Source organism: Ursus americanus, chromosome 6, assembly GCF_024610735.1.
Source record: "Ursus americanus isolate L20-20 chromosome 6, mUrsAme1.1.p, whole genome shotgun sequence".
In the NCBI taxonomy this organism is placed as follows: Eukaryota; Metazoa; Chordata; class Mammalia; order Carnivora; family Ursidae; genus Ursus; species Ursus americanus.
Genome location: NC_142132.1, coordinates 32953654 through 32977295, shown reverse-complemented (window position 1 = coordinate 32977295; position 23642 = coordinate 32953654). Strand labels below are relative to the sequence as shown.

At 39.9% G+C, this 23642-nt stretch overlaps 1 protein-coding gene across 1 annotated transcript; it reads left to right on the top strand.

Annotated features, from left to right (window-relative positions):
- Positions 1-4216: 4216 nt before the first annotated feature.
- Positions 4217-23547, top strand: CEP55 (centrosomal protein 55). The gene is made up of 9 exons (XM_045810016.2): positions 4217-4488; positions 7131-7321; positions 9156-9431; positions 9556-9624; positions 16818-16968; positions 18277-18590; positions 19874-19945; positions 21054-21179; positions 22457-23547. The coding sequence occupies exons 2-9, from the start codon at positions 7139-7141 to the stop codon at positions 22655-22657; spliced, it is 1392 nt and encodes a 463-aa protein (XP_045665972.1). The 5' UTR covers positions 4217-4488; positions 7131-7138; the 3' UTR covers positions 22658-23547.
- The last annotated feature ends 95 nt before the right edge of the window (positions 23548-23642 follow it).

Below are 23642 nucleotides of genomic sequence, written 5' to 3'. Positions count from 1 at the left end.
ATGTGCCAGATGCTACCCTAAGCATTTTATTTTGTCTCATTTAATCCTTCCACTGCCCTATCCTATGGGATAAGTACTATTTTATCACCCCCGTTTTACAGATGAGGAAACTGAGGCCTAATTTGGTTAAGCAGTGCCCAAGTTCTCACAGTGAGTGGAACCAGGGTGTGAACACAGGCAGTCTGCCTCTAGACCCACACCCCCACCTCCTTAACACCATGCCTTAGTGGCAGTGGGGACTTACTAGAGATGCATTCTTCAGCCCGGAAGCAAAATGATTGTATTACATACCAATACTCTTGATACAAATGAAACATTTTAATAACCCCACAGATTGAAAATTAATTTAAAAGGAGCTAAAACAGGCAGAGCAGTCAGTGCCCAAGGAGCTGCTCTCTTCAAACAGAATGTACCACGAACTGAGAACCAACTCTCCTAAATGAGATTCGTCAGCAGGAACAATCTGCCCAACCTGGCCAGGAAATGGCTTTCAAACATGTTACTTACTGTTAGGGCTGCTTTGATCTCAGCTAAATGCTAAGGGTGTCTCCTTATTTACCGATTTAGAATGCAGCGCTTCCTGGCTGACCATGCATGAACTCTTCTAATCCAGGAAAGAGCAGTGGGTGGACGCTGAGAAGGTGCTGGGCTCAAAAATGAGGCTTTTTGTACCTGTTAATGAATATTGATTACAAAAAGGAGGAGAGTAAAGAATTTATCTATTTCTCTACAGTAGTCTAGGGCAGAGGATGGCCAGATCAGTTCGTTCATTCATTCATTCATTCATTCATTCATTCATAGGGCAAATATTTATTAACTTTCTAATTTGTTCAAGCACTGTGATGGTGGGTGCTGAGGATATAGTGGTGAGTGAAATCAGACAAATTCCTCAAGGAGTTTGCAGTCTAGTGAAGGAAAAGGACACCAATCAAAGAATCACTTACAGAGGCGCCTGGGTGGCTCAGTCGGTTAAGCAGCTGTCTTCAGCTCAGGTCATGATCCCAGAGTCTTGGGATGGAGCCCAGGGCTCTGCTCAGCAGGGAGCCTGCTTCTCACTCTCTCTCTGCCTGCTTGTGCTCTCTCTGTCAAATAAATAAATAAAATCTTAAAAATATATAAAAATTCCTTAAAACAAAGAATGACTAAGAAATGTGGAATTATAACTACAGTGAATGCTTTGAAGAAGTAGGCTGTAAAGAGAGGAAATCCCCTTCTCTGGCAGGCCTGACGCCTTCCCTGAGGCAGTGAGGATCAAGCAGAGATCTGAAAGGGAAAAGAGATAATAGTGGGAGCATAAAGATGGGAAAAGTCTTGTGAAAAGGCCCTGAGGCAGGAAAAATGCTGCCTGGTCAAGGAATCAAAGGTGTCTAGTGTGGCTGGTTTGAGACCAGGCTGGGGAGGTCAGTCTAGCCCTGCTAAGCCTGAGAAAACAAATTGGGGATTTGTTTGTTGTTTTATGCCAAGAACAAAGGTGGGCCAATAAAATGTTTTTACTGTTTGTGTTGGGGAATGTGTCACATGATTAGATCTGCATTATTCCAAAAAAATCCCTACTGAAGGGAAATTGGATTGGAAGGAGGCAAGAATTTACTTGGTCCTTCTCTTCCTGCATTTAAAGAACATTTATTGTGTGCATACTGAAGTGTCAGTATGTGTCAGTCGAATAGGAATGTAACAGAGGCCACATTTATCATTTTGAATTTTCTAAAGTAAAGAAAGTAAAAAACAGTCATAGTGAGATTAATTTTAATATATTTTATTTTGCCCAATATATCTGTAATATTACCATCTCAGCATGTAATAATTTTAAAAAAGTACTAGTGAAGTACTTTACGTTCTTTTTTAAAATTCTTAGTCTTTGAAATCTGCTGTGTATTTCACACAGCTCAATTCAGAAACAAAATTTTCATTAGAAATACATCTGTATGTAGATTTCATAAAATTTACAGTTGAAAAAAAAGGTTTGCATAGCCAAGTTGTTCCAAACATACTTAAAAGTTTTCCAATAACTGAATCAACTACCAGTTTTTAAATTACAATTAAATAATATTAAAAATTCAGTTCCTCAATCACAGTTGCCACATTTCAAGCATTCAACAGCCATACGCGGCTGGTGCTACATATTGGACAGAGCAGAAGGAAGTTTTCCATCACTGCAGAAAGCTGTATTGGAAAACACAGATGTATCTGCTGGTGAGGCTCCGGCCATTCATCAGCATCCTTTTGGAAGACCTAATCTTTCAAAGGTGTTGATTATATTCATGCAGAACAGCTCTACTATTTCCTTTTATGATGGCTGAACACATTCAGCAAGCTTTTGGTACTGTTTTGGTTTCTCAAGATTTTCCTACTGGGATGAAAACGAGCTAACCTGCTGAAATAAAGATCCAGTCTGCTTGGCTGTTACATTTCTGTTTGAGTCCTTGCCCTATGATCCCTCAGACTAAGCTGTCAACATCAAAGTACTAGCAATTTTGTGAGGCCTTACACAAACTACAGCTCCTCACACTTCATGCCTGGCAGCACCTATCTGCTAAGAGCAAACATTGACTTTTCAGGTCTAATAATGACAATTACAAAATTAAACAAGCCATGGGGCCAATGAGCCTTCTGCCTGCTCTTCTTCCTCAGGGGTCCCCAGTCACAGGGGGAGTTCCCACCAGAAGAGAGGGGCCTGGGAGCAGATGTGTAATTGCGGTGTCTGGCCCAGCAGGCCCAGGCACCAGGCACCAAGCTACCGGTGTGCCGGGTGCCAGCCCTCTTCACACAGTCCCCCCAGCTCCCTCCCTTCTTTACTCCCCATTTGGCTCAAAACTGAGTGAGGTGATTTCTTTCTCTGTCACTCTAAGAATTTTTGCAAATTTCTATGGAAACTAATTTTGCCCTTGCCTCAACTGTGGGCAATGCATAACATTCACTGTTGTCTTTTGCCATGACATCCTCCCACCCCAATCCCATCTTATACTTCAACACAACAGATGTGAAAGAGCCCAATTCTATTCACTTTTCCATCAGAACTGTGAGTTCCTTCGAAGCAGGATCCAAACGTTATCTTCCTGTGTTTAAAAAAAAAAAATTCTTTAAAATTCTCTACACAGCTTCTCATCCATTTTATTTAGTTACATAAATATTTTTATGTTAGGGGTTTGTTGCTTCTTGTGTAATAATGGCTAATGTCAGTTGAGCATTTACTAAATGGCAAGCATTTTACACAGATTCTCCCATGTAATTCTTACATCTATTCTATAGGGTAGATATTATTCGCATTGTTTTACAGATTAGGAAGCCCAGGCTCAGGGAGGTTAAATAACTTATTTAAGATCACACATCCAGTAAGAGACAGTCAGGAGCTAAAAGCAGTCCTAATCTAGAGTTAACCATAGCAGTTAACACTGCTTTCCTAGGACGTTTTGCTACTGTATCCTTTTAGTAAGTAAATTTACCAGAGGGTAAGTTTACACTTCGTCTAAGAGAGAAAGGTTAGGCTCTTTCAAACACTCTTGCCTCTTCGTTTTAGCAATAAAGCCCCTAAAGTGGCTAAGCATGACCCAGACTTGACCTGTAGACATCAAGCCAGAGGGCAGCAATCTGAAGCAAGCGTCTGCCTAGTCTCCTCTAGGACTCATAATCTGAGTTCAGTCTGGGCGTGCCTATCAGTTCACCCACCTGCTACACTCCCCAGCACTCCACCCCTGACTTTTGGCAGGAGAAAGGTTCAGCCCAATGGGAAGACGGGCTGTCCTCCCTTAGGGAATGCAGTCTCCCATTCTATAACGGGCAAAACTGGTACCTAGAAGGGCAAAGTATGCCCAGGGATAACGAGTTAGTCCGAGTTCAGTTAGTGGGTTTAGCTCACTGAACACAGTAATGTGCTTCATCCCCAAAGCAGACAAACACAAATCAGCTCCTTACAAAGAAACACCGAGCCTGAGGTCTGAATCTTCAGAAAAGCCCAGGGAAAGCCCCAGAATAGGACTGCCGACCCAGGGAAAAGAGTTTCGTCCTCGGTCCCGCCTCTGCCACAGCTCCCTCAGACCCACCTCCGTCCCCCCTTGCGTCCAAGTTCTAGACCCCGCCCCCTTGGGGGTCGCAGCCAATCGGGGAGCCGCGAGCCCGCCGCACGTACCGCGCCCCCTTCCTGACGGCCGCGCCCCCGCCGGCAGTGACGTGCCCCGCCCCGCAGCCGCGGGATTCAAACTCCCGGAAGCGGCGCCCGTGCCGCAGGGTGTGACTAAGCTGACGCGAACGCCGGGCTTCGCCTCAGGTGCCGGCTGGCGGTGGGGAGGCGACAGCCGAGGGTGACAAGGGCGGCCAGGACCCGCAGCCCCGAGGCCAGATCGGACGGCGAGGGAGGCGGGATCAGCGGCTTGGACTCAATCTCTGCCCGCTCTGATATATGTCCCTTTTTCCTGGCCCTTACTTCGTGTCTGGCACAAACTTGGGAGCCTCACGACCATCGGCGTGTCGATCCTTCCTTTCAGCTTTGCGGTGGGTATTATTATCCTCTTTCCGTTTTTTTTTGGCGCGGAGAGGCCAAGTGACTTGGCCAAGGTCTTTCGTGAGAACATCATTTTGCCGATTAGCAAGCACGTTCATGTCTATTCTACAAACATCTTCATTTTAGAGGTGAAAAAAAGTGCCTCATTTTGCAGATTTTCTTTGCCTCCCTGTTTGCCCAGGTAGCTCCTATGTGAGGGTTTTTGTAAGACCTTTTTTTTTTTTTTTTTTAAGATTTATTTATTTTGAGAGAGAGGGAGAGCCCATGCACAAGAGGGAGGGGCAGAGGGAGAAGGAGAGAGAATCTTCAGCAGCCCTGCCGGCATGCAGCTGATTTGGGGCTCCATCTCAGGACTCTGAGATCACCACCTGAGCTGTAACCACCGACTGTGCCACCCAGGCGCTTCGTTTTTTTAAGATTTGCCTCAACTTGGCAACGATGTGGCCTGCAATCCATACCTTGTGTAGGTTGTTGGATCCCAGTTTGGTCACCTCCCGTCCAACATGTCTAAGATCACTTTGGCCAACCAATAAATGTATATTGAGCAGCTGCTGTTAGGTGCTGTGAGTGACAAAAATAACTCAAGTTTCGGCCCCTGAAACAACTGTTGAACAAATTAAAAAAGCGGATGTAGGGTGGGAGTAAACAGTTGTGTCCTATGGCATATTAGCTTATACAGAGGGAAGGCTTCCTGAAGAAGATGGAGTGGGTCAAAGTTTGAGCAGTGTGAACCTTGTGACTATCAGCCTGACGGGAATAGAAAAAACAGGGAAAGGAGGTTGGTAGGACTAAGTGGTGGGGAGCTGGGAGATCCCAGCAGGGTGTAGTCCAGAAGCTAGAAACAAGAGAGTCATTCATTGGAAGAGTTCTGTCCAGAGGTGAGGAAGCAAGTGTCCATAGGTTCCTTCCAGTTCTACTGACCTATATAGTTCCACCATTCTGTGTTTCAGTGACTTGGCTGAAAAGTAGTCTTCTGTCTTATCAACCCATTATACCAAGTCAAAAATGTGTTATTAACAGAACCATATAGGGAAGAACTTCCTGTGGCAGCAGGTTCTCAAGATACCATAACCTTGCATTAGCCTTAATTGATTTACTAGTTATCTTAGTCTGTCACCTTGAATGGGCAAAAATCCAGGACGAACCTTTTGCTAGATGGTCTGTTCAACTCAGTTTACATAACTCTAGTGTTTTCAGGCTCTCTGATTTCATACAGGATGACCCTAAAAGTCACTTCTGCAGAGGCCTTCCCCCACCACCTTATCAAAGTAGGTCTTCTCAATTTTTACTGGAATCACTTATCACTACTTTTCATTTTCTACATAGTTTTAACTTTACACCTTGAGAATCTTTACAACTTGAGAATTTGTGTCTTTGTTATTTCTTGCCCCCTTTACTAGATTGAAAGTTCCATTATGTAAGGGAACATGTCTCTTTTTCTTTTGTTTCTTTCTCTCTTTCTCTCTTTTTTTTTCTTTGCCAGTTTATACCCAGCACCTATTGTGCTGCCTGGTAAATTAGATCTTCCAATATTTTTTGAATGCATGAATAGTCTCATATTCCTCTAAATTCCTCAGTCACCAACATTATTCTATCTTGGGATCCATAAGGTGGAAATGCTTTAATCTCCCTAATTAAAGCTACTTTTATTATATACACAGTATGTTTCACTATATATTTTGGTCCTGGAGTTAATACACACTTCTTCTAAACTGTTAACTAATACTGTTAGCAGATTTTAAGCTTCTCCTTAATTTGGCCTCTTATTCTTAATTTTTGAGTATTGTGCCTCTTTTTCCTGATCTTGTATTCTCACTTTTGCGTACTGGACTCTCTCAGCTGACTATTTACATAGATTTAAACTATATCTATCTTCTAAAACAGGACATATCATGTCAGGTAATGACATTTCAGTGCCTCTGTTCTCAGAATTATATCATTTACCACTAGCTTTTTATTCCTGCATAAAATATGTCTTTGTGATCTGTGTCATTCAGCCTTAATAGTTTAATCATTGATCCCTTTTTTTAAACAAAACTTTCTCATTGAAGTATGATACACATACAGAACCCTGCACAAAACATAAGCATCCAAGTTAACATATTTTAAAACATTTTTGTTTTAAAACCAGTATGGTTAACATACAATGTTATATTAGTTACAGGTGTACAATACAGTGATTCAGCAATTCTGTACATTACTCAGTGTGTGTCAAGATAAGTTGAAATATTTTTAAAGGGTGAATTCTCCCCATGTTTCTATCATCCAGATTAAAAAATAAATATTGATACTAGCAAGCCAGAAGCCTTTCCCAGTCCCTCTCCTGTATCCCACTGGTTTGGCTATATCACTGCTATTGAGATAGTAATGTTCTTCTATTTAGTAAATAGGTTACTAGACCTTTTCAAGCCTGAGATTTGACCTTTTAAACTTAGACTAATAAAGTATAATTGTTGTTTTTGGGTTTTTTTAATAATATTTTTTTATTAAATTATGTTAGTCACCATACAGTACATCCCTGGTTTTCGATGTCAAGTTCCATGATTCATTAGTTGCGTGTAACACCCAGTGCACCATGCAATACGTGCCCTCCTTACTACCCATCACTTTTTTTTTTTTTTTTTTTTTACAGTTTCAGAAATGTCTTCCAGAAGTCCCAAAGGTTTAATTAAAGGCAAATGGGGATCAAAGCCTAGTAACTCCAAATCAGAAACTGCATTAGAAAAATTTAGGGGAGAAATTGCAGCCTTGAAAACATCAGTGGATGAAATCACAAGCGGAAAAGGAAAGTTGACTGATAAAGACAGACATAGACTTTTGGAGGTGAGTGGCCTTAAAAACCTTTTAAAATTGTAATAAGCTTTACTGTAGGAGATGAGAAAGTATTTTCCCAATAATGATATAATTTAGCTTTTCTGTTCATTCACTAAATGTAAAAAATCAAATTTAATAATTTCTAAGTGTTTAATGGAGTTCAGATTTTAACGTGAGTGCTTAAAAACCCGTTTCATTATATATATATTGGTTGATTTCCAAGTAATCTTTGTTTTCAGATTTTTTGAGGTAAAATCATTACATATATTGACATTTTGCATTCTGTTAAACTCTATTTCGGATTCTCTAATTTACAGTTTGTTATGGCAGAGTCAATACAGCACTTAGGAACTTAGTAGATTTACAATTTAATCATTAATTTAATTTTGCAAAAGTTCTTTTATTGCTCATAGTTAGAAAATAAATGACCTGTATTAAATAGTATCATTGGATTTCTTTAAATTTTATTTTATAGGCACATTACAAAACTGAATGATTTATTAACAGCATATATTGAGGTAAATACTTGTTCAAGCATTGAGAAGTGATCTATCACCAATTTTTAGACATAAAGATTATTTTGCAATCTGGTGATGGCATCTAATAGCTTCCCTGAGAGATCTCTTTCCAGTTCTTTCCACTTTTGACGAGCACTGGTTGTCAAAACTTTGTTCCTTTATAATCAATTAAAATTAAACTTCCTCTAACTTCTACCTGTTTGTTCTAACTGTACCTATTACAGCTGCATAGAAGTCTATTTTTTATCTATATGACAACTTTTCAGATATTCGAGGAAATCTTGCTTTCTCTTACTTTTCTGTAGACCAGCCCCATACTCTTCAATGTTTCTAGCTTCTTATCATCCTGGTTACTTTCCTGAACACTTTGTGACGTGTTCATATTCCTTCTGAATTATGCACCCAATATTGTGCACGGTGGCAAACACAGGTTGAAATGACACTATTATTTCTAGTAATCTGGATGCTGTACTCTCCAAAAGCCTAAAATTATATGGACTTTTTTCTTTCTTTTTTTAACGGTTCATACTACCGCCTTATCTTAGGCTCGAGGCAACTAAAATCCCCTCATCATTTTCACAGGGTCATCTAACTCAGTTTCCCCATTTTATATTTGAACAACTGCTTCTCCCCTCCACCCCCAAGCGAGTTTGTAGTTTTATGTTGTTTTTACCATGTTAGCATGTAAAGGCATTCTGTTAACTTTTAATTGGCTCTCCAGAGCTGCTTTCTTCCTTATGTCAGCAGCTTAACAAGCATGCCTTCTTTATCTTTTAAATCCTTGAAAATGTGAACAGTCCTTTGAAGATCATCTTTTACATTTGATACTAAATCATTTATTAACAACAACAACAAAAAACCTAGTTAGTGAATGCATTTTTGTCCAGCTGTAACGTTCTGTAATTTTTAAGTTCTGTTGCTTCAGGTTGATTAATGAGCATGTCTCTCTTGTATGACTACTTTTAGACTTTAAGATGATTACAACTAGTATGATGGAAGGATGATTATCAGATACTCATGTGAGAGCCAGGTTTTCTTTCGCTTTCTTTTACCACTCTTGACAGAGTTGGTTTCTCCTTTCTGTGTCTGTGTCCCATTTAATATATACCTTAACTATAGCACTTATCATACTGCATTAATGTATTGGTTTACCTCTCAGTGAGCTCTCTGAGCGTAGGACCTTGGCTTCATTTTCTTTTTGGCCCTAGTGTCTAGTATAGTGCTGACTTGATATATAATAAACCCTTCATAAATACTTGTTGTATGTTGTTTATTTTCATGTTTGACTTGGCTTTGCTCTAAGATTTTTCTTAGTTTATATCTAGAAAATTCGAGTCCTGGAAGCTGAGAGGGAAAAGAATGCTTATCACCTCACAGAGAAAGACAAAGAAATACAGAGACTCAGAGAGCAGCTGAAAGCCAAGTACAGTAATACTGCATTGCTTGAACAGCTGGAGGAGAAAACGAAGGAAGGCGAAAGGAGGGAACAGCTGTTGAAAGCCTTGTCTGAAGAGACAGATGTATTGAAAAAACAGTTGTCTGCTACAACCGCAAGGCTTGCTGAACTTGAAAGCAAAGCCAGCACACTTCGCTTATCACAGGTACTTGTCATTTCTTTAAACCCAGATTTTTTTCCTTTCGGATACAATTTGTAATAAACCCAGATATAATGAGGAAACTTCTCTTGTTAAATTTATGATATTAACTAATATTGGTTTATTTCAGACAGTGGCTACTAGCTGCTTCAACTCATCAATGAGTGATATTCATGAAATGGAAATACAGCTGAAAGATGTAAGTTCATTTTCCTTTTATTTTTATTTTTTTAAAGATTTTATTTATTTATTTGAGAGAGACAGAGAGAGAGCATGAGGAGGAGCAGAGGGAGCAGGACAAGCCGACTCTACGCTTAGCGCAGAGCTCGATGTGGGACTTGATCTCATGACTCTGCGATCATGACCTGAGCCACCCCTGTGCCCCTCTCCTTTTATTAAGTTATAGGAAGAGAAGATTCATTCATTCATTCTGAAATTTCATGGAAATTGACAGAGTTGATGCTGTGACTTGAGAACAGTCCGTTGAGGAGATGGAGAACTGAATGGTTTGAGATCATCTCCGTAGGTTACTACCTATAAGTCTCTTTCTAGGCATTCAAGAGGGCTAGTTCCTCTAGTCATGGTCTCATTAGGTGAGAAAGCCCTAGAAATCACCCAAATAGCTCAGCAACATTCCTTCTTCACCTAAATCTTATTGTATTATTATGGTGTAATTTAATTTATAGTTTCTTCTCTTTTTGTTTATCCATGCAAGATGTACTCATTCATTTGAAATTCTTCCCTTGGAACCAGGATTTGCTTTCGTAGTTTGAAAAGGAAACACATTCTTTCATACTCAGTACTTCTTTTCTGTAGAATTTGGTATGAGGTTATTCTAGATATTTGGTAAGGCTATATTATTTCAAACTTATGTCTTAAATAGCTTGATGTGTTTCATTGAGAACTGAATAAACTGAGGACATAGGACTATTATTCAGTGGATATTTTCAAGTTTTAATATCAGATACACAAAGTATAAAATTCTGGAGTTAATTATTAGGCCAGTAGGTAGGTGTTTTGATTCCAGAAATATTACTGGCAAGTCTACCCTGCTCTAAGTTGCTCTTAAGATTCCTGTTTTATTTCATCTAGCAAGTGTGTCTTGAGGTCTATCTATTTGATCTTCAAAAGAATTTAAATCTGTTGCGTGTCTGTATCATGGGGTACTATAGTAGTCTTATCAAAGTAATTCACTTATAGGTAACTAAGAAAGAAGAAACATAATTTTTAAAAATCTTTCAAAGTAAGTTCTTTGTGTTGTATATACACTGACCTTTATCATTTCGTGTGTATCAGTACCTACCAGATGCGTGTATCTATAAGTAATTTACTACACACCTCCTGCTTTGCCCCTTATTTACTCCAGCCTTGGTGGCTTTCTGGCTATTCCTTCAATACACTGCCTTTTCTTCCTGTTCCCTCTGCCTGGCATCCTGTTCCCCGCAGATATCTTCATGACCCGCTTCTTCACTTCATCATATAATACTCAATTGTCACTTTCTTGGGTGGGAGGGGTGTGGGGAGTGGGGCTGAGGCCAGAGGGTTACCTAGCCACCTTTTCTAAAATTATAGCTCCCGGACAATTCCTATTACCTTTTCCTGCTTTGTAACTTTTCTCCTCATCACATTATTACTGTTAAACTTACAATATGTTCTGCTTTGTTTATTATATATTACAAATAAATATATTACACATTTACTTTATTATATGAGTCTTACATTGGTATATGTTTAATGAGGGAAGGGTGTCTGTGTTTTTTTCACTGCTATATGCCCAGTGTCTAGAACATTTGAATTTTATTAGTATCTGAAAATATATGCTATTGTCTTAAACTTATATATAATTTTAGGCTTCTCAGCATCAACTGCTTCAAATATCGTTAAATTTATTTTTAGATAATGACAATTCTTTGTATGAAAGTAACTTTGAAATGTTACCCATGTATACCCAATCTTTTATCTATCTTATCTTCCCGGCTTACTTAAGGATCACATTGTGTGCCCCTGCTCTGTTTACTTTAGAAAGGCTTTTAGATAAGTGGAGTAAAATTTAACCCAACTCACCTTCAAATGGTCTAGGCTGAGCAAGGCCTCCCAGACTCTCCTGTGCATATAAGCCTAGGGGATCTTCATCAAATGCAGATACTGATTCATTGGTCAGGGTAGGCCTGAGATTCTGCATTTCCAATACGTTCCCAGCTGCCTCATTAACTTACACATTTGAGGAGCAAGAGATGGTTTAGCTCTGGTTGTCTGTGAGCCCAGGAGAAGACTAGGGAGCAGGGAAAGCAACCTGTCACTCCTCTGAGCACAGGCGCTGCCACATTATCCTGCTTTGAGAGCTCGGCAGTTTCAGTCCCTCACCTTCCTCCAAGCTCCCACAAAGCTTCCTGGAGCACTTTGCCCACCTATTTTAAGAATCAGTATTTGCTATGCTAAAATAAGCCCTAAAAACTCATGTTTACCTTTCTTAAGGCCTAGCTGTATCATTCCTCAGCTACCATTTACGTCTGACTGACATTTTGAAATAATTACACGGAGTTGGTACTGTAAACATTGTACAGCGTTATTAACTTGCAAACCAGATACGCTAAGAGGCAGTTGAAATAGGCATTTCTTGCTCTTAATTTTGAAAATCTAATTTTTAAACAGAATTTAGGGAAGATAAATATTATTCTATTTGGAAAAAATTCAAATTTACAGAAAAGTTATAAGAATGAAAATGGTATGTAGAACACCCATATACTCTACTAAAATTCAAACATTGCTAACATTTTGCTCCATTTTACACCTCTCTTTCAGTCCCCCACCCTGCTCCGTCCCACATAATATTTTTTTCTGAGCCATTTGAGAGTGAGTTGCATATATTACAGCCCTTTAAACCTATATACTTCAGTATATATTCCCCAGAATGAGATATTCTCTTATATGATTACGGTAGAGATAGCAACTTTTTTTTTTAAGATTTTATTTAATTATTGGGGGGGGGAGAGCATGAGTGGGGATAGGAGCAGAGGGAGAAGCATGGGGGAGGAAGCCTGACACAGGGCTTGATCCTGAGATCAGACCTGAGCCTAAGGCAGACGCTTAAATGACTGAGCTACCCAGGTGACCCCAGATAGCAACTTTAATAAATTTAACATGGACGCTCTACTTCTTTGTAATCTACCATCCATATTCCAGTTTCGTCAATTGACCTGCATTTTTTATTCCTCCGGTATAGGCTAACATTTTAACCGGTGTTACAGTTTTTGCCCAAGAAACATAAAACAGATCCCAGTGAAGCCAGGAGGAAGAGCTTTAGTAGCATTCCACAGAACTTCACTTTTGCCCACTTCTGTTCCATATTCTTATCGGTAACTTGAGTGGAAATGTTAAATGCATGCCTAACAGATGTGTAGAGGACACAAGGCTTCAAGAGATAACAATACAATGATGACGCTAAAGATGCAAAACTAATATCAGCATTTATTGATGGATCAAATCCATTTATTATTGATACTGGTTAGAGAAGAAAACAAATGCAGAAATCAGTGAGAAGAGACCTGGAGGAAAAGAAATGTTGACTACTTTACTGAAGTAACATCGCCATCACCTGGCCTTTCAGAATATTGCCCCTCAAATCTTCAACCATCCCAGAGTTCTGTTTTTCATACTTAAGTAATGTATGGACAGGTTTATTTAAAAGAAGAAAATTTCATTACCATCCATTGTTGACTTGAATTATTTATATTGAAATGTTTCTTAAAGATGGACAAATTTAAAATTCGATATAAAATTAGGTATCTTTACCATCTAACACATGATTTATAGATATTTGGATATGTGTATGTTTTCTGAGTCCTACAACACTACCTCTTTTGGCGACTAAATTTGAGTATATAATACAGAGCAGATGTACATTATCTCCACCTTACAAATGAACTCTTAAGTTCTGTGAGGAGGACTCATGTTATAACTGCCTGACGGGTACAGAGAGAAAAGTGTGTGGCCAAGTGACTGGAGGGCCCTGGACTAAATCTTTGATTCCAGAGGCTGCCTTTGTCTCTCTAATCCATTTCTTAGTTCTACAGAAAACAGACACAGACAATTCTTTAAGCCCCATGCCTAGATGCTCATGAGTTTGCACGATGCTCATGGAAAGAGCCTACCAAAGGTTAGAGGAACTCTCTAGATTTAAAGAGTTTTTATATAGACAGATCTTTTCAGACTCGAAGCTCAGCCATTTATATCTTTAACAGATAGAAATTCTTACCCTAAAAGAAGATGCCTTGTATACAACTGAAAATGTCCAGTATGTTCCTTACCACTTTTCACATCTCACCCTCTGGGGTGAGATGCCAGCTTGTGGGGGAGGAGAGTCCCTCCTTTTTCAGTACATTTTCAACAAATGCAGGGTGATTCAAAAATAATTAAGCACTTTTGAAAATGTATTCCAGTATGTATGTTTTACTTCAGTCCACTTTGACCAGGCAACTTTTTTGTCAAGAACTTTATGTTTGTACCATCTTTTTTTGGCACCCCAGAAGGATATGAAATTATACATCCTGGCTGCCACTTCAACCATTGATGATAATAGATTTCAACAGGTCTAGGATGAATTATGACATAAAGGGTACATATTATGCACTTGTTAAAATCATAGAAATAGTATGTTAGTTCTGTTACAAAAGGGTTTGAAATTCATTTTCATCTATTCCTTAGTTTATGAGTGATAGCTTTTTGAGAGTGTTTGATTCTTTCTGAATCATTCTAATTGTTCTACTGTGTATAAGGAACTTCTAGATTCTTTCATGCCATTTCTCCCTTCCTGAATACTCTCAAACTTCAGTTTGGGGCTAAAGACCTGCATGGGTGCTTGCTGATTCTGGCAACCATTGTTTTCTCCACTCCCTGTCATCACCATTGTTCCTGTTTATCAAGCAGCTACTTGCTATGGAAAAGTCAAACACATGAATGGAACTATACAAAATCTAAACAAGCCTGGGCCCAGCTGTCCAGGGGCTCATGATCTAGTTCAGATGAGAACTATCATCAGGACACAATCAAGGTCATGAGTGCAAGATGCAAAATAGATTGAATGACATTAAAATTACTGTTGGCTTACAGAGGAGAGGAGCTTGGTGAGGGCACTTATGGTGAGGAGGCTTGAAAGACAAGCTTGGATGCACTGGAACTTGATGAAAAGGTGGGATTTAAGTGGACAGGTGATACAGGGAGGAGTTCTAAGGCATTCTGGGCACAGAGGGTGTGTATAGTTGTGTGGACAGCAAGGTGGCAGTGGAGGCCAGAAATGGCCAGGCTGTAACCTGAAGAGGTAGGAAGAGGCAGATTGTGGACCATTTTAATGTTAGCCTAAGGGAACATGGCTTCAGTTTTAGCAAGTGGTGTCATGAAGCTTTCAAAAATTCTGTTACTAATATAATTAAAACTATTTAGCACTTTGGAGGACCAAGGGAGAGGTTGAACTGAACTTATTAAGAGTAGTTATTTTTCCCCCCAAAACAGAGTGATCATTGTATTAATTCACCTAAAGCTTTTGGTGACAGCCTGTGTGTCCTCTTACTCTCATAGTGGGGAAATCACCTTCCAACTGAGGATCTGTATTGTCGAGAAGAAAATGGAGACATTTTTTTCTTTTTTCTCTTAATCCAAAACCAGGATTTACCAAGACCCAGCAGTGAAACATTGCTCAAGTAGGCATTCCTGTGGGGGCAGACGGTCATAGCACAGGTGCCAGGGCCAAGGACTCCATACAAATGAGCGTGGCTATCGTGAAGGGGTATTCACGTCACTATGTGGGCCTCCTTGTGGGACGCTTCGTCCGTAACATTTTACATGTGTGACATCAGGTTTAGATGTACATGGCCTCTCTACACAAATGGTAATTAAGACTTACTTCCCCAGGCTCTCAGGAACAAAGAACAAGAAAGGGACAGTCCCATCTCCTTAGACTGAACTTCCAGGTTAGAAAGGAGAGAAGACTTATTATCTCATTGCCATGGTGTTGGTATGTAAGAATTTCTAGGCTTTTCCCCCAGCACCACCAGACAACTGTCTTTTTTGCTAGCTTTCAACTTGAATCTGTGCCCCACTTTCAGTAACAAAACTAGGGTAAGGGGCAAGGGGGGATTGCTGGAGATACTGGGCTGATTGCTGGAGATACTGGGCTGTCCTGGCAGACTCCTTTGGCCTTGCCTTTCACTGAATTTCCAAGGATCAAGTGGTTAAGAACAGTGAGACGAGAATCAGAGGAAATATGAATTTGTCCTGGTTGATAATAATACATCACCTCATAAACCTACATACCTTTGTCCACATATGCCAGCTTGTTTTATCCACTAAAGTTAACGTAGCTTCTTATGTGAGGATTTGCCAGTGTCTTGCCACAGATCAGGTGGTATCAGGTTTTCAAACTCAGCCTAGGTGGCCAGGTAAGGCTATCAGAGCATGTCTAGTTTCTTGAGGGAAAGATACAGCCCAAATGAAAAACTGATGTTAGCAGTAACAGTAAAGTGAATCAGTTTCCCTGCTACCAGCTAACTTAACTAGACACTGCCTACTTTATTGATGTTATCCTATCTTCCAAGTGATTTCTGGAGCACATATTATATACAAAGCCAGGAATCCTCCCAGAAGAGCACAGTCTGTCACTTCAAGGAACTTACTATTTGAAAAACATAGTAACCACAGATAAAAAGCTGAAGATGTTTGGTAAAATAATTTTTAAAAATACGTAGAGATATATATGTCAAGTTCATAAGCCCCCATGCAAACCAAGTGAGTGATCACAGTGTAGGATTTTTACTTGAGTTGTAAGAGATGTAAAGGATAAGAATTGGTGATAAAGAGGGGGGCGGCTCTTTAAGTTTGATTCTCTGAGAAGCAGCCATGAGATGGAGTTTGGAGTTCAGGTTATGGGGGAGCAGCATCTGTGAAGGAGAAGGAAAGTGGCAGGACTGGGCAGGAGCACCAGCAGACCAAGCTGCAAGTCTGACTATGTCCCTGTCTGCATGGGGAGCTCCTGAGCAGCATTGTGGATTGGGCGGAAATCTCTGTTTGGAGCAGCACACATCCACATCTGCCACAGAGGTCTTCTAGTTTACGGTGAACGACACGGACAGACGCAAAGCAAGTTGTGTATAGGAGATGGCAGACAAATGAACTTGACCCCATGGAAACTTGACTTTGCAGTGGTGTTAGGTGCTCTGAAGGAGCCTGATGTCAGAATGGATCTCCGGGTTGTGAGCCATGTAGTGGTGGTCTAGAGTTCTATATGACCCATGAGAATTTCTTTGTACTGGGAAAGGCTACATCACTGGAGCTCCCTTATCCATTTTAAGGTTTTGGTTTTTTATTTTATTAATGATTTGCTTTCATTTTCATTTTGAGGCTCTGGAGAAAAATCAGCAGTGGCTTGTGTATGATCAGCAGCGGGAGGCCTACGTAAAAGGACTTTTAGCCAAGATCTTTGAGTTGGAACAGAAATCAGAAACAGCTGCTCATTCACTCCCACAGCAGACAAAAAAGGCTGAATCAGAAGGTACTGGTATAAAAATGTTCTTTTGGGGTAGGCCTGCCTGACATTTTCCAAAAGGAGAGATTCATCAACTTTAGATTTTTTATAAATGTGTTAGAAAGTGAATTAAGCAAGTCTTATAACTCTGAAGTAAGAAAGACCATGTTAGCAAGTCTGTTTTCTCATTGCTTTCTGAAAAAAGGGGACAGAGGCACAGGGTAATGGATCTCTGGCAGTTCTGAAGGCACATTAAATTTTCTCCTTCATGCATGTCCTTCCCCACCTTCAAAGATCTTCTCCAACTTCATTTCTCCTAGAGTTGACCTTGTCACTGATTATCTTTTTACTCTGCTTCCTTTCACACATTCGTATCACTCCCAGGAGAAAGAATACATCTTATAGATGATTCTTCAGTCTTTTGAATCTCCCACAGAACTGAAAATAAGGCTCCTAGGGAGGATGAAATCTTTTTTGCTAAATGCTTTGCAGCTTCCCTGGCATTGAGTTTCACAAGAACCCTAAGAGGTGGGGCAAGAGGGGTCATTATTCTCATTTTACAGATGGGGAAATAGGTTCAGCAGTTCTAGGTGATGAGCTAAGAAGAGAAACCCCCATACAAAGCACTTGTTAAAAGACCGACAGCACTAATGGGACTGAAGCTTTGAATTTTGAATTATATAAAGAGAAGGCTAAAGAAAGGCAACCTCGTAATCTTGGAGCTTCACATTTGAATATTTAAAATGGAGCTAATGGTAAAAAGGAAAACATAAAAAGAATTGGGGACAAAATTACTTTATTGTAATGCCTTTATAAGAATATTACACATAAAAGTAAGATTTTAGTGGTGGGCTAAGTAATTTATTTTTTTCACGATACAGTGTTCTGTGTCTGTATGTCTTTTATCAAAGTAATATAAGCTCTTGTTAAAGTAATTTAATAGTAGTACAGAAGGGCCTGCCCCTCCCTCTCCTTCCCATCTTAATGGCTCTTTCCCCATCCCATCAGGGCAAGTACTCATAACATTTTTGTTTTTAATTTTGGTAATTATATATATAAATAACGAGCTTATGTCTCCATTTGTTGATTTATCTTCTTTAGACATTACTTTCCCTTCCCATAGAATAGCTATGGGAACTGTTTCCAGTTCTTCTATTTATTAGGTTAACTTCAAATAATATACCTGAACTTTTTCTTGTTCCATCAAATATCAGCCCTATCTCTTGACTCTTCATTTTGTAAGATCTTATTTATAGAAATGTGTTTAGTTTTAACTTCTCAGGAATACTATCTATCATATAAAGTGTGTGTTGTGCCCCGATATGTTTGTCATAGGTTATCTTCAAGAAGAAAAGCAAAAATATTACAACCATCTTTTGGCAAATGCAAAAAAAGATCTTGAGGTTGAACGACAGACCATAACTCAGTTGAGTTTTGAACTTAGTGAATTTCGAAGAAAATATGAAGAAACCCAAAAAGAAGTTCAAGATTTAAATAAACTCTTGTGTTCACAAAGAAAGGCAGATGTACAACATCTGGAAGATGATAGGCAGAAAACAGAGAAAATACAAAGGCTCAAGGAAGAGAATGATATTGCTAGGGAAAAACTTGAAGAAGAGAAGAAGAGATCTGAAGAGCTCTTATCTCAGGTGAGCCTAACGAGTAAAACATTCCATGATTCCAAATTCAAAATTGTCAGGGTACTTACCAGTGTCAGGGACTATTTTAACCACTAGGGAACCAGCAGGGAACAAAACAAGTTCCTGCCCTACCATGGGATTCTTCTTTAGAATGGAAACAGACCATAAGAAAGTACCTAAATAACCAAGTAAATTCAAGAAAATAAAGCAGGGTAACATGACATGGAGAAATTGGGGGCTGGAGATGGTACTTGGACAAAGGCCTTTTGGCAAGAAGGAACCAGTGAGGTGAGCGACTGGGAATTCCCTGCTGTGGAGGAGCTCACGTACACAAAGGCTCTCCGTGAGGAGGCAGATGTGTGTGAGAAGCCAGAAGGTGTGCAGCTAAGCGGGGAGTCAGTGCTGGTTCCCGGGCTGGCACCTAAATCACAACGATCGCGTGCTCCAGCGATTTCACGCAGTGCCTTCCGTGCTCTCACTCTCCTCATTGTCAGTGACGGTGGAGCTCCTGAGGCAGAATGATTAGGATTGCATGCTACTTCAGCAGAAACCGTTAATTTAAATCTTGCTTGGCAGCATGGAATAATGGAAAAAACATTATTTAGGGGTTCACACCTGGTCTCTAGTTCAGGATGTGTGGCCTTAGGAAAATCAGCTACCTTCTCTGACTTGCAGGTCACTGATGTGTCAAATTAGTAACCACAGTCTCTTTTTACCTCCTGGGGCTTTTGGGAAGGTCAACTGGGAGAATGTGAAAGTGCTTTAAAGTCAAGGGCTGGGTAGATGTTAGTTATTGCTACTATTAGAACAGGAAGTAATTTTTAAACATCATCCAAAAGTTGAGAGAGGGATTAAAAAACTGTCTGTAACATTTGCCTTGTTAGTCTTTACCACCCTGGCTTCTGCTTACAGGTGCAAGCAGTGGTATTTACAAAAGATTAAGCAGAAGTGGTCGGGAATTTTTTCCCACCTCTGCGGGCAAGGCAGGCAAGGCACTTTGTTATCCTACTCAGAAATATTAGTGGATGTCAGAACTTACAGGAAAGTGGGGGTGTGCGCTGCAGAGTTGGGTGCTGTTCATCGACGTGCAGTCTGTGCCCCAGGGAACTCTCAGCCAGGGTGGGACTGCTCAGCTGCGTGTATAGATAGCCATCAGACAGGCAGCTGCAGTGACTCAGCCCGAGCAGGTGTGGTCCCGGATAGAGATGTGAGATTGGTGAGCCTCTCCTGCATCCCAGCTCACGCAGTGAAAGATCGGATATGACAGTGTTGGCTCTGTTTATATCTGACAGGTCCAGTTTCTTTACACGTCTCTGCTAAAGCATCAAGAGGAACAAACAAGGGTAGCTCTGCTGGAACAACAGGTACCTGTTGGGGTTGCTGCTATATTTGAATGAACTTGCTAGGAAATGGAATGTTTCCTCATGTTTACACTATTCTGTGAAGAAACACTTGAAAGTCATAAAAAAAAAAAATTTTTTTTTTAGAGTGCAACCAACTGAGCTTGGGGGTTGGAGGTAGGAGCAAAGGGAGAGAGAGAGAGAATCTTAAGCAGGCTCCAAGCCCATGTTCCATGCAGGGCTCAATCTCACAAACCTGAGATAATGACCGGAGCCAAAGTCAAGAGTAGGACGCTTAACCAACTGAGCCAGCCAGGTGCCCCTGGAAGATATTTTTTTTTAAAGATTTTATTTATTTATTTGACAGAGAGAGAGACAGCCAGCGAGAGAGGGGACACAAGCAGGGGGAGTGGGAGAGGAAGAAGCAGGCTTCCAGTGGAGGAGCCTGATGTGGGGCTCGATCCCATAACGCCGGGATCACGCCCTGAGCCTAAGGCAGACGCTTAACCGCTGTGCCATCCAGGTGCCCCCTGAAAGATATTTTTAATAAACTTGAACAACAACAAAAACTTAAGTGACTGTCTGTTAGTCATATATTCCTGTCTATAAGCTAAACCAGATTCTCTGAGCCGGGATGGCAGTTGTTTCGACAGGGTGATGTTGGCCTTGGCAAATTTTATTCTTCCCCACATGGCTTCTGTAGTCCCTACTCTAGCCTAGCAGGATCCCCCAGCAGGATCTTATAACTTTAAGTAGAACTCAGAGAGATACCATTCATTCTCAGAATACAGACCAGAGATTTTTAGTGTATTCCAAACCAGGGAATAGCCACCTCTTTCCTTTCTTCCCCTTCCCCACAGAAAGGGGGATGGGGAGAAGAAATTCCAACCAGCAACTTCTTAAGCTCCTCCTCACTCACCTATACTTCAAGTATTGGCTAGTTCCTTGGATAAACCAAAGCCTCAACTGTAGCTTCTTCATTGATCAACATCTCAGTGTATTCGGATGATTTCTTGCTGTGAGGGCACAAATGCTTGCCTCTTGTGCTAATAAAAACATTCAAGCATCTAGTCAAGAGAACTGGACAGTATCTATTAACCCATAACTGTCTTGCCCTGGGCATTTGTTCCAGATGCATGCATGTACATTAGACTTTGAAAATGAAAAACTTGACCGTCAAAATATGCGGCACCAACTGCACGTAATTCTTAAGGAGCTCCGAAAAGCAAGAAATCAAATAACACAGTTGGAATCCTTGGTGAGTTGGGAATCGTTAAACTAAAACTTATTTTCTTCTTTCTCTTGCTGCCATTTTTCCATTGATTTATCAAACCAGTTCCCAAACTAGGAGGATATAGCTTAAGAACAGCTGTTTCTCAAATCGGTAGGCAGAACCCCTGCTTCGTGTGAAGCATCGAGTCAGAGCACTGGAAAGAGGGCCACTGTGTGCCTCTGCATCATGCCAGCCGTAGTGCTACCTGGGATCATCTCTGCCCACCCCAACATGGGATTCTAGAGGCATGACACGGGGCTGCCCTGGGGGACAGTGGGGGTAGGGAGCGCAGTTGTAAATCCTGAACTGAAACTATGTTTTTCTGTTTAAAAAAGAAAGAAAGAAATGCCATTTTTAGTGATAATGGATTATTCCTGTTAATACACTGTTTTAGGCATATTGAGCTAAGCACATTTTGTGGGTTACCTTGAACACATAATCTTTTAAAACATAAACATAAGATTTTTTTCTATGAGGAAGTGATTTTGACTTACTATTTTCATCTAATAAGCTTTTGGACCAAACCTGTTAGGACCCGTGTGTGTGTGTGTGTGTGTGTGTGTGTGTGTGTGTGTGTGTCCCATTAGCACATCTCTTATACATGATCCTAGTACTGCAGAATATTTGCAGATGGTGAAATGTTACAAGTAGAATTCCTCAGTTTTTGAAAGAGAAAAAAATAATTGTTTAAAAAATCATTTGTAGCTTCTTTATGAATAAAAGACAAAATATATTTTGACTCTGTTCTTTGGTACGTCATTGATTTTGACCATTTATATTATTTGAAATTGAAATTTATAACTTACTTCTGTTACTCTTTTTCATAGTATAGGAAGCTGGAGGGTATACAAAATAATTCCTCATTTTCCTGTACTTTTCTTTGTGTCCCTGCTGTCTATCATCTTTAGAGTATGCCGTAAAATATTCATTTTTAAGCTTTATCAACTATTCTAAGTTCCTCAGGGGGAAAAATATGAAAAAGGAAAGTCACGAAGATGCAATATTTTCATCATTCCTGTGTGTAACCTGTTTGATCTGCTAACATTTTTTGCTACTCTTAATTCTATGTTTTTTTTTGTTGCTGAACTTGCCCCTTTTTTACAAAACTAGCCAATTTTGTCAGCCTTGCACACGGGTAATGTGCTACCTTTATGTTTGGCTCTAAGTATTTTAATAAAGCCTATCCGTGTAAACAGCCAACCCTAGTACTTGTTGGGTAATTTGGGTAATTCATAACTAACTCCTATACATTTATTTTTCAGAAGCAGCTTCGTGAGCTTGCCTTCACAGAGCCATTAGTCACTTTCCAAGGAGAGTCTGAAAACAGAGTAAAAGCTGCCTCACCAAAAAGTCCCACTGCTGCACTAAACGAAAGCCTGGTGGAATGTCCCAAGTGCAATATACAGTATCCAGCCACCGAACACCGGGATCTCCTCGTCCACGTTGAATACTGTTCCAAATAGCAATATAATTATTCTTTGTTTTTGTGTCAAAAGGTTCAATACTGTATCTTATGTTAGCTTATGGACATTTTGAATTACTTATTTCACCTCTTCTATAAGAAACTGCCTCTCTCCCTTTGAGACGCTGGCATAGGAGTGAATCACTGTATTTTGGGGTTGTCCTGCATTTTCCTTGGCAGCGACACCTCCCTGAGATGGTTCATCTTCAGCCTTCAGTGACCGAATGTGTGAGCTGAGACAGCTGATGTTTTGCACTGTTAAAGTACTTGAGGAAAAGATAGTTCAGGTGATTGCTCGTGGGTTAAATCTGTTGTACCAGCAAGCAAATATTTTATGTTTTGTAGATTTTTAAAAATCAGAGTTAACTAACCAAGGATCTTACTGTGTTGGCTTTTGTTATCCAAGGTTTGTAAACTTACAATTCCGATTTTCATGGCCATTGTTATAAGGTGGTAATATTTTCTGTATTTTTCCTTTCTTTTATAAGGCGGTTATTAGAAAAGTTGGAAATTTTCTTGATCTTTTTTGCTGCTTACTGTTGAAACCAAGCTGTGTTCTTAGCACAAAGCAGATTCTGCTTAAGGAATACACAGTGGCCCCATAATGTTCTCTTTCAGACTAACCGGCTGTAACTTTAACTTGCCTTTCATTAGTACATGTTGGTCAGTTAAAGATGTTAAAATGAATTTTAGCAAAACCATCTAGCCCTATCATTTGACTGGCAGGTATTTTATTTATTTATTTTTGGCACTCTTAAAGTTGGGCAGTGTAATGAGCAGATATTTGCTTATCTGAATATATATTTTTATACATGCTTGGGTAAACTCCCAATTTTTTTATTTCTTCAGGTTTTCTAAAATGCTGAACACTGGGCTACTGTTAGTAATATAAAGGAGAAAAGAATAAAATTATTTAATAAGTTTTAATATGTCTATGTATATCTGCTTTATGATAGGTATTCTCAGATTTCTATCCTGAGGTGTGC